Genomic DNA, 9366 nt, shown 5'->3' with positions numbered 1-9366 from the left:
AGTAAGTTGGCACAGGACGTAGCTGATCACAGCCCTGCGGAACTGTCCAGGGTCCCATAGGGCCTTGATCTCACCAGGGAGCTAATTCCAATAGGTCGGAGCTGCCAAAGAGAATGTCCTAGTCCTGGTCGATGTCAAACTGGCGTTCTTGGGACCAGGGAGGGCCAAGCAGTTTTGTGACCCTGATCGCAGTGCTCTCTGGGAAACATGCGGGGAAAGGTGGTACCTCAGATAGGCAGGTCCCTCACCATAAAGGGCTTTAAAGGTCAAAACCAGCACCTTGAAACGAATCCGGTATGCTATTGGCACTCAGTGCAGTGTCTTTAGCACGGGCTGGATGTGCTCCCACAAAGTGAGACCCATCAACAGCCTGGCCGCCGCATTTTGCACCAGCTGCAGCTTCCGGAGTTGCACCAAGGGCAGCCCCATGTAGAGATCTGAGGCCAGATCATTGTGTTTGAGGAAGGGAATCAACTGCTTAATCAGCTAAAGATGGTAAAAAGCTGCCTTGGCAGTGGCTGTTACCTGGGCCTCCATTGTGATGGCACTGATGTTGTTGAAGAGTAGCTAGGGACACAAAAGCAGGCACCTCTGTCTGTTAAAGCGAAAGGGATGGTGGTTGAAACCCTGATGTGATTTAGATGAAGGTCCAAGCATCCTCTCTGTGGGCCTAGTGCAAACTTGTAACTTGCACGCACCCTGTCTGGTGATCTCATCCTACAGTTTCATTGGGGCTATGGGTTGGGGAAGTGTGACGAGGGCATTGATGGTGTAGAAGCCAATGTGGGATAGGTATGGAGTCAGATTTGGAAGGGCCAGGGTTCAAATCCTCATTCTGCCATGAAGCTGTCTGGGAAATCTTGGGTCAGTCTTTCCATCTAACCTCCTTTGTAGGGTTGATGTGAAGACAAAATGAATTAGCATGTATACCCCACGCTGAGCTCGACAGGAGCAGGATAAAAAGCCAGTTTGGTGTAGTGGTTAAGTGCACGGACTCTAATCTGGGAGAACTGGGTTTGATTCCCCACTCCTCCACTTGCAGCTGCTAGATGACCCTGGGCAAGCCATAGTTCTGTCAGAGTTGTTCTCTCAAGGACAGTTCTGGAAAGAGCTCTCTCAGCCCTGCCTACCTCACAGGGTGTCTGTTGTAGGGAGGGGAAGGGGAAGGAGTTTGTAAGCTGCTCTGAGACTCTGAGTGAAGGGCGGGGTATAAATCCAATCTCTTCTTCTTCATCATCTACACTAGATAGGTAGATAGGCACTTAATTCTTGAGCACTGCTTCAGATGTGTCAGCTAACTACAGGACATTCCCTAGGAGAATTTTTCTCTGCTGTAGTAACACTGGATTCTGAGTTCACAGTGTTATTAATCACAATCCAGATGACAATCTGCCCAGCCCATTGTTTTCCTCTTCGTTCTCCCAGGTCTTTCACAAGTTGGTTTGTGGAAATGTACTTGACTTTAAGGGCGATTCGTGGAAGTGTCACCTTTGCAGACTATTGCGGTGCTCTTTTCTCATCCAGCCAGGAGGAGGCGTTCGCTGAGGTTAGTCATGGCCTCACAAAATATCACATGTATCTTAGCAGGACCTGCATTTCCACTTGGCCACACCTTTCCAACCTTATCTAACCACTTTGCAGTCTATCTCAGCAACAGCTGTGCTAACCTGGGTTGCAAGAGCTGCCATGACCACTGTAGTTAAAAGCCCAGTGGTTTTCCCCCAGGTAAATTTGGCTACACACCTTCAAATCTACAGAGCTAATAATTAAAACTGCAGGTGGTTCCTATTGCTTCATTCACATTTTTATTGTTGGGTGCTTATGGACCTCATCAGTGACAAATGGTTGAATTCCTACTCTCTTCCTTCCTTCCTATATTTGTACAAATCCTTTTTGCACAAGAGTAGGAAAAAGTGTGTAGCGTCTTACTACGTGGGTTCATAAGCATGCATATGTAACCCGCTGGGTTAAAAAAAGGAGTTACCCACAGGAGATTCTGTGCAATACCTGCATGGACCCGTTTGATGTAGTGGTTAAGTGTGCGGACTATAATCTGAGAGAACTGGGTTTGATTCCCCACTCCTCCACTTGCACCTGCTGGATGACCTTGGGCAAGCCATAGATCTGACAAGAACTGTCATTGAAAAAGAGCAGTTTCTGTCAGAGCTCTCTGAGCCCCGCCTACCGGTGTCTGTTGTGGGGAGGGGAAGGGAAAGGAGTTTGTAAGCTGCTCTGAGACACCTTTGGGTAGTGAAGGGCGGGGTATAAATCCAATCTCTTCTTCTTCTTCTAACCATAAAGATTCCTAGCAGCACTTGTGTGTTACCCGTTTAGAAAAAAAAGGGGACTAGACTTATCTGATCCTGCCCACAGGTGACATCAGAGAGTCCCCATCCAACATGGCTTACCTCTTTCTACAGTTGCCATTTAGATGAAAAATTTGGGGTGTCGATGACTGATACAAGGCAATCCTGACCAAGGTGTGAAAAAACCCTCTTTCTGGTTACAGCAAGCGGACTCTCACTCAGAAGCGCAACAAGGCTGTTATATGGAACAGGTCAACCTTGGAAGTCTCTGATAACCAAAATCAAGAACAAGGAGTGGGGGTGGGGAACCCCACAGGACAGTTTGACGAATCTTTGTCCAACATATCTGTTCATAGTACACTGGAAGTAAACAAACAGAGCTTGTTGTGCAACCTTGGGCAAGCTACATTCTCTCAGCCTGACCTACCTTGCAGGGCTGTTGCAAAGCCATCTGTTTGAATATATGCCTACTGCCCTAGAAGGGGCTTGGAGGGAGGGCAGGATGCACTTGTATAAGAAGGGCAGACAAGCAGAGTTCAGGGCTCCACCCCCCCCCCCAAATCTCCAGGTATTGCCCGGTAGCCCAGAGCTGGCAACCCTAATCTCACCCCTTTCCACAGGGAGACCTTCCATCCCACTCCTTAGTCCCTTTGTGGTAGGGCAGAACTAGGGTTGCCAGGTCTGGGTTGGAAAATACCTGGAGACTTTGGGGGTGGAGAGGGCGGAGTTTGGGGAGGGGAGGGACCCCAGCATGGTACAATGCCATAGAGTCCAACTTTTAAAGCAGCCATTTTCTCCAGGGGAGCTGGTCTGTATCAGCTGGAGATCAGTCGTAAAAGCGGGAGCTCTCCAGGCCTTGCCTGGAGGCTGGCAGCCCTAGGCAGCAGGAGTCCTAGTCCCTGCCTTCCCCCAGCATCGGTGCAATTTGGTGGAAGAAGGTTCCCCCCTCCTCTGCGGCGGCTGCTGCATTGCCATGGAAACAGCATGTAGGCGACAGCAGCCGCATCACTCTCCCTCCGATCACGTGACTGGGAAGATGCTCGCAGGAGGCCCTTTTGTCCAAAAGAAAGACAGAAAAACCCGCCTTCTCTTCTGTCCCCCTCCCTTCCCAGTCGTTCTTGGGGCGGAGTTAAACCCGGAAGAGGCGGATTTTGGAGAGGCAGAAGAAGCGGTGGGGAGAAGCAGGGAGGAGGCGCCGGCGGCATTGACCGAGTCGCAGCTGGGAAGAGCGCAGGTGTTTTGGTCTTCATTCTCTTTCTGGGACCCGGGACTTTCCCCCGGCTTCTCTTGGCTCTCCATCCTTTGCTTCCCTGCAAACCCTCTTGAGACCCAGGCGTCCCGGTTCCTGCTTATTCCCTTTTCCCTATTGCAGCTGGAATTCTTCTCCTTAATTAGTGCGCTCTCCTGGTTGTGTGAGAAACCCGGGCGTCCGGGGGTCTCGGCTGTCCTTTCCAACCCCCACCCCCCACCCCGCAGGTTGTGGCTGGACTCTGACTAGGCAGACTTTTTAATCCCCCAATTCAGCTGAAATTGTAGTTTAGGTTCCTTCAGGCCCCCCCCCGTGTCGCCCCCCCCCAAACTGGGCCCCAGGTGTTCACTTTTGGAGGCCAGTGAGATTTGAGACCAGGAGTTCAGCACCTTAGAGGCCAACGGGGGGTATCAGGGTAAAACATGCTAGTCTTGCCTTTTCTCCCCCCCTTCCTTATCAGGGCTTTTAACTTTGCTTTTTGTCCTTCCCCATTAGAGTTAAATTCTTAAATGTGTGTAGGTGGCTTTTTGGCACCCCCTCTCAATTTTAGCTGGACCCCTGAGAGTTAACTATCCTATTTCCTTCCCTCCCCGTCCCCCAAATAATGGCTGGAGCCCCCTCCCCAAATGCCCTGGCTCCTTATTCCAGCTTGAAGCTGGAGAGTATGTGCCCAAGTACAACCCCCCCTCCCCTCCCCTCCCCAGTTTACCTTTTCGTTTGCTTAATTTAGGAATTCTGGCATTGAGAAATTTTGCTTCATGGAAAATGGGGGCCAGAATACAGCAGCGCAGACAGAGCAGACAAATGCCTTTCTGCTTCCTTTGCCCCTGCTTATCTTCCAATGCATAATTCTCTCTCCCTGCCGCACCACCATTGTTTTGAGGAAGAGTATCTAGGACAGAGCCCTGAGCTGAATAGCCCAGGCTCGCCTAAGTCTTGGAAGCCAAGCAGGGTCAGTTAGTATTGGGACAGGAGACCACCAAGGAAGCCCAGTGTTGCCACTCAGAGGCAGGCAATGGCAACCTTACCTCTGAAGGTCTCTTGCCTTCAAAACCCGACAGGGTCGCCATAAGTCAGCTGTGACTTGATGGCATTTTCCTCCACCACAACCGTCTAGAGCAGTTGGATCAGGCCAGGGCATTTTGTGGTTAGCGACTTGGTTGTGCCCCTTTAAAAAGAAAACTTTCTCTTAATTGGGGATGGATTCCTGACTAGAATGAAGTGCCTTATTATCTGTAATTGAGTTTTAATTGCCACTGCATTTATCACAGGATGTGCTGGAGATAACTTTGGAGCAGAGAACCAGGCAGATGTGTTTCTGTTTCCTTTCTCATCCCCCACCCCCCAACAGGAAAAAGGTTCTGAGAATGTTTGTTCTGGTTGGCTGTTAATCCAGAATCTCCCCCACCCCCCAGGAGAAATGCCAGAGTTTGTCATTCCCCTCTTCTCCCACCCCCTTGCTCTAACAAGCCATGCTTGATTAGTTCCCCGAATTGGAAGTATTCCTTATCTAACCTTTCTCTGGAGCTCTCTATAACCCAACAAATCCCTCATGGGCCTGCTCTGGGCCTCCTCCTTACCCTCCTCTCACTTGGCATCTCTTGAGTCAGTTCTCTTCTTGACCACTTGTGTCTGGGGTTATGGTTTCCATGTGTGCTTGGAGCACTGCTAACCCTGGCTGGGGATTATTTTCTTGTCTCCTCCAGGGCCCCTCTATCGCCTGGGGATGCTGAGACAGCAGAGTGCCTGGTTCCCAAGGGGCTGGTGAGCTCGGCAAAGCAACTCCGCCTGCCTGCCATGCTCTGGAGTCATTGACTTCTGGGCCGTCCGGTATCTCTTGATGGATATAAACAGCCTCCAGAAAGGCAAGAGGCGTCGACGGCGTGGCATGCGGACCAGGAGCCAGAGTCTCTTCCCTGAGTAGGAGGCCCTGTCGTTGCAACCCAGCCGGGATTCAAGGGGAACTCCTTTGCTCGCCTCTGTGTTGCATAAGAAATTGCTGCTCCATTCCGGTCTCCTCCCAGTGCCATAGAGAAGCATTTGTTGCCCAGCACGTTCCTCCATCGGGCCATTCCTTGCTTCCCTGGATCCTGGTCTGTTGCCGTCTTCTGCCGGTGCCATGGCGGGCAGCACCGGCCCCCTCCTTCTTTGGGCCCAGGACGTGGCCACGCTGCTGATCCTCCGGGTCCGCCGCACCGTCCTGCAGACGGCCATTTTGCTTTGTGTCTTACTGCTGCTCCTCTGGGTCTCCATCTTCCTCTACGGCAGCTTCTACTACTCCTATATGCCAACGGTCAGCTACGTCAGCCCCGTACACTACCAGTTCAGGTCAGTGGCTCAGATAGGAAATGTGGGTGGATGAAGAGGTCAAGATTGGTATCGGACTACAGTAGTGGCCATCTGCTGTGAATGGCCCCTTTGCAAAGGCATGCCACTTCGAGAGCCAGTTTGGTGTAGTGGTTAAGAACGGCAGACTCTGATCTGGGAGAGCCGGGTTTGATTCCCCACTCCTCCACATGCAGCCAGCTGGGTGACCTTGGGTCAGTCACAGTTCTCTCAGAGCCGTCCTCTCAGGAGCAGTTCTCAGAGCTCTCTCAGCCCCACCTACCTCACAGTGTGTCTGTTGTGGGGAGAGGAAAGGAAGGTGATGGTAAGTTGCTCTGAGACTCCAATTGAAGAGCAGGCTATAAATCCAACTCTTCTCCTTTTTTTGTGGCCTTTTAGTTCCACTTGTTCTCAATCTGTAGTCTCCTAACTGAAGAGAACTTGTCACTGAACTGATGGTAGGCTGTAGCCTGCAGACACGTGTACCAAAATAAGTTTTCCGACTCCCCCTTTTTTTTTTTTTGCTGTTATTCGCTCTCCCATCTTCCCCCTTTGGAATTTAATTTCCAGACTTTTGAGTGACTTTTAGATATGATGTCTATTCCCACCCCTTGAATTTTTATTTTTTTTTGCTGTCAAGTTGCAGCTGACTTATGGAGACCTTGCGGGGTTTTCATAGGCAAGAGAGGTTCAGAGGTGGTTTGCCGTTGCCCGCCTCTCTGTCATGACCCTGGAATGCCATCCAAGTACTAGCCTGGGCCTGCCCTGCTTGGCTTCTGAGATCTGATGAGATTGGGGTAGCCTGGGCTATCCCAGTTGGGGCTCTTCAGTAATACTTTTAGTCTGTGCGTGAATAAGAATCGTGTACCCTGCAGGAAGCCCACGCATTGTCTTTCTGAAAAGTCACTGTTCTGGGCGTATTCCACTATTGGAATTTTGATGGGTCTCTTATGTTGGGTTTGCACTTGAGGCTGACCAATGACCTGCCCCTGATGGAGGCTGATTGGACAACTGCAAAGCCAGCCAGAGCAATGAATCTTGCATTCCTCCTCTGTGGATAGGTTGGTGCACGGGAGTTCTTTTTCGTTTTTGTAGTTCATTACTATAAATGCATTTGAGGGCTTATGGGAGGAAGGGTTGAGCTAGGAAGGGTGGACGTTCCGGCTGTATGTGTGCACGCATGGCTTGGAGGCTGAAGTTTAACTGCGGTGGTAAATCTCTGCCTGGGCTGTACTGCTTCAAATGGATTTTGATGGGTCTCTTATGTTGGGTTTGCACCTGAGGCTGACCAATGACCTTCCCCGGATGGAGGCTGATTGGACAACTGCAAAGCCAGCCAGAGCAATAAATCTTGCATTCCTTCTCTGTGGATAGGTTGGTGCATGGGAGTTCTTTTTGGTTTTTTGGTTCATTACTATAAATGCAGTTGAGGGCTTATGGGAGGAAGGGTTGAGCTAGGAAGGGTTGAGCTAGGAAAGTTGGACGTTCCGGCTGTATGTGTGCACGCACGCCTTGGAGGCTGAAGTTTAACTGCGGTGGTAAATCTCTGCCTGGGCTGTACTGCTTCAAATGGCAAGTCTTTGCTCCGTGGTTAAATGCTCCTGCATCCTTTATTGAAAACCATTTTTAAAAAAATTCTTGCACGCAGAAAACTGATGCCCCAGGAAGTAGTGTTCTAGCAACATTTTCTAGCAGTGTGGGACTAAAAACTATTGGAATGGAGGACGTGAAGGTGCCTTATATTGAATCAGACCCTTGGTCTGTCAAACCCTCTATTGTCACTAGCGTGGTGTGGATAAGGGTGTTGGACTTAGTATCCTGGAGACCTGGGTTTGAATCCCTGCTTGTGCCATGGAAGTTCACTGGGTGACCTTGGGCCAGTCATACTCTGGCCGCCTAACTTACCACCCGGGGCTGTTGTGAGAATAAAATGGAGGACAGGAGACTGATGTAAGTTGCCTTTGGTCCCCAGTGGGGAGAAAGGCATGGTACAGATGAAGTAAATAAGTAGTAATAAATTATCTACCATGGCCAGCAGTGTCTCTCCAGTGTCTCCAGAGAGCCAGTTTGGTGCAGCGGTTAGGAGCACCGACTTGAATCTGGGAGAACCAGGTTTTATTCCCCACTTCTTCACATGCAGCTGCTGGGTAACTTTGGGTCACTTACAAGTTCCTTCAGAGCTCTTCTCTCATGAGCAGTCCTCGAAAGAGCTCTCTCAGCCCCACCTACCTCACAGGGTGTTTGCTGTGAGGAGAGGAAGGGAAAGGAGATTGTAAGCCTCTCTGAGACTCCAAGTGAAGGGCGGGGTATAAATCCAGTCTCTTCTTCTTTTTGGGTCAGGGTCCTTTCATATCATCTACCATCTGGTCCTTTCTAACTGAAAATTTCAAGGTTTTAATTGGGGACCTTCTGCAACCCAAGCTATATGCTCTACCACTAATATTCCCCCCTCCTAAAGTCTGGAGTGAAGCAGCCGACATGTGGGCTTACCACCGTAGTGAGAAGAACCGTGCTAGAGCCTATTGGGTGTTCAGGGAGGGGTGGGCGTCTTCTTGAGAGACAATGGAATCACCCTAAAATGTTGGGACCTGACTTTGATCTTGGGGGGGTCCTCTCACTTTTTCCAGGTCAGATTGTAGTGCGTCTGGACCAGAACTGTGCTCTTTTCCTGTCGCCAATGTGTCCTTCCTCAGGAATAGCCGTGACCGGGTAAGTGGCCACTGTCGGAATGTTTCATGCTTGGGACCAAGGGTTGACTGTTGTTGACGTGATGAATTCTTCAGGCCTTTGGTCCATTGAGCTTGGTATTATCTGCCCTGATGGCCAGCAGCACTCTTGGGAGAAGGATTTTTCTCAATACCTACTGCTAGGTATCGTTTTTAGGGGTTTTAGGTGGTCAGGAACTGAACCCCAAGATATTCCCGTGTACCAAGTGTGCCCTCTTCCACTGCATTAATTAACTCAAACTGCTGAAGAGGTGGTGATTAGGAAGGGTTATGCAGAGCTAATACAATCTCCTCCTCCAAAGCAGCATTTGGAAATATGTGTTTTGAGAGGGTTTATCTTCATGTTAGGGATTATTGGGAAAGGGATTGAAAATAAAATGGCCGATATTGTAGTGCCCCTATATAGATCGACAATGTGGGCTCATTTGGAATACTGTGTACAGTTCTGGTTACTGTATCTCAAAATGTAGTGATGGGATTAGGTAGACTCATGGAACAGTGGCTACTAGCTGTGGTGACTGAAGGGAACTTCCATGTTCAGAGACAGTCAACCTCTGAGTCCCAGTGCCAGAAGGCAATGTCATGGAAAGGCCTTGGCCTCTATGGTTATTGTTGGCCTTTGAGGAACTGGTTGGCCACTGCGTGATACAAGATACTGGACTAGATGGACCACTGATCTGATCTGGCAGGCTCTTATTATGTTCTCATGCAAATTTTGAAAAAACTGGGGAAGAAGTGCCACCATCTACCATCTTTTTTT

General features: G+C 49.9%; 1 protein-coding gene across 1 annotated transcript in view; it reads left to right on the top strand.

Annotated features, from left to right (window-relative positions):
• The first annotated feature begins 3477 nt into the window (after nucleotides 1-3477).
• BSCL2 (Berardinelli-Seip congenital lipodystrophy 2 (seipin)) overlaps nucleotides 3478-9366 on the top strand; it is a 37257-nt gene continuing 31368 nt past the window's right edge. Inside the window, exons 1-3 of the mRNA XM_015412178.1 lie at nucleotides 3478-3540; nucleotides 5262-5883; nucleotides 8508-8589. Of these exons, the coding sequence (XP_015267664.1) occupies nucleotides 5675-5883; nucleotides 8508-8589 (291 nt within the window). The 5' untranslated portion in view covers nucleotides 3478-3540; nucleotides 5262-5674. The remainder of the gene's footprint in view (nucleotides 3541-5261; nucleotides 5884-8507; nucleotides 8590-9366) is intronic.

This window comes from Gekko japonicus, unplaced genomic scaffold (genome assembly GCF_001447785.1).
Source record: "Gekko japonicus isolate JY-2015 unplaced genomic scaffold, Gekko_japonicus_V1.1 scaffold2386, whole genome shotgun sequence".
Taxonomy (NCBI): Eukaryota; Metazoa; Chordata; class Lepidosauria; order Squamata; family Gekkonidae; genus Gekko; species Gekko japonicus.
Note: the sequence above shows the minus strand (reverse complement) of the source record. Positions and strands in the feature narration are given on the sequence as shown.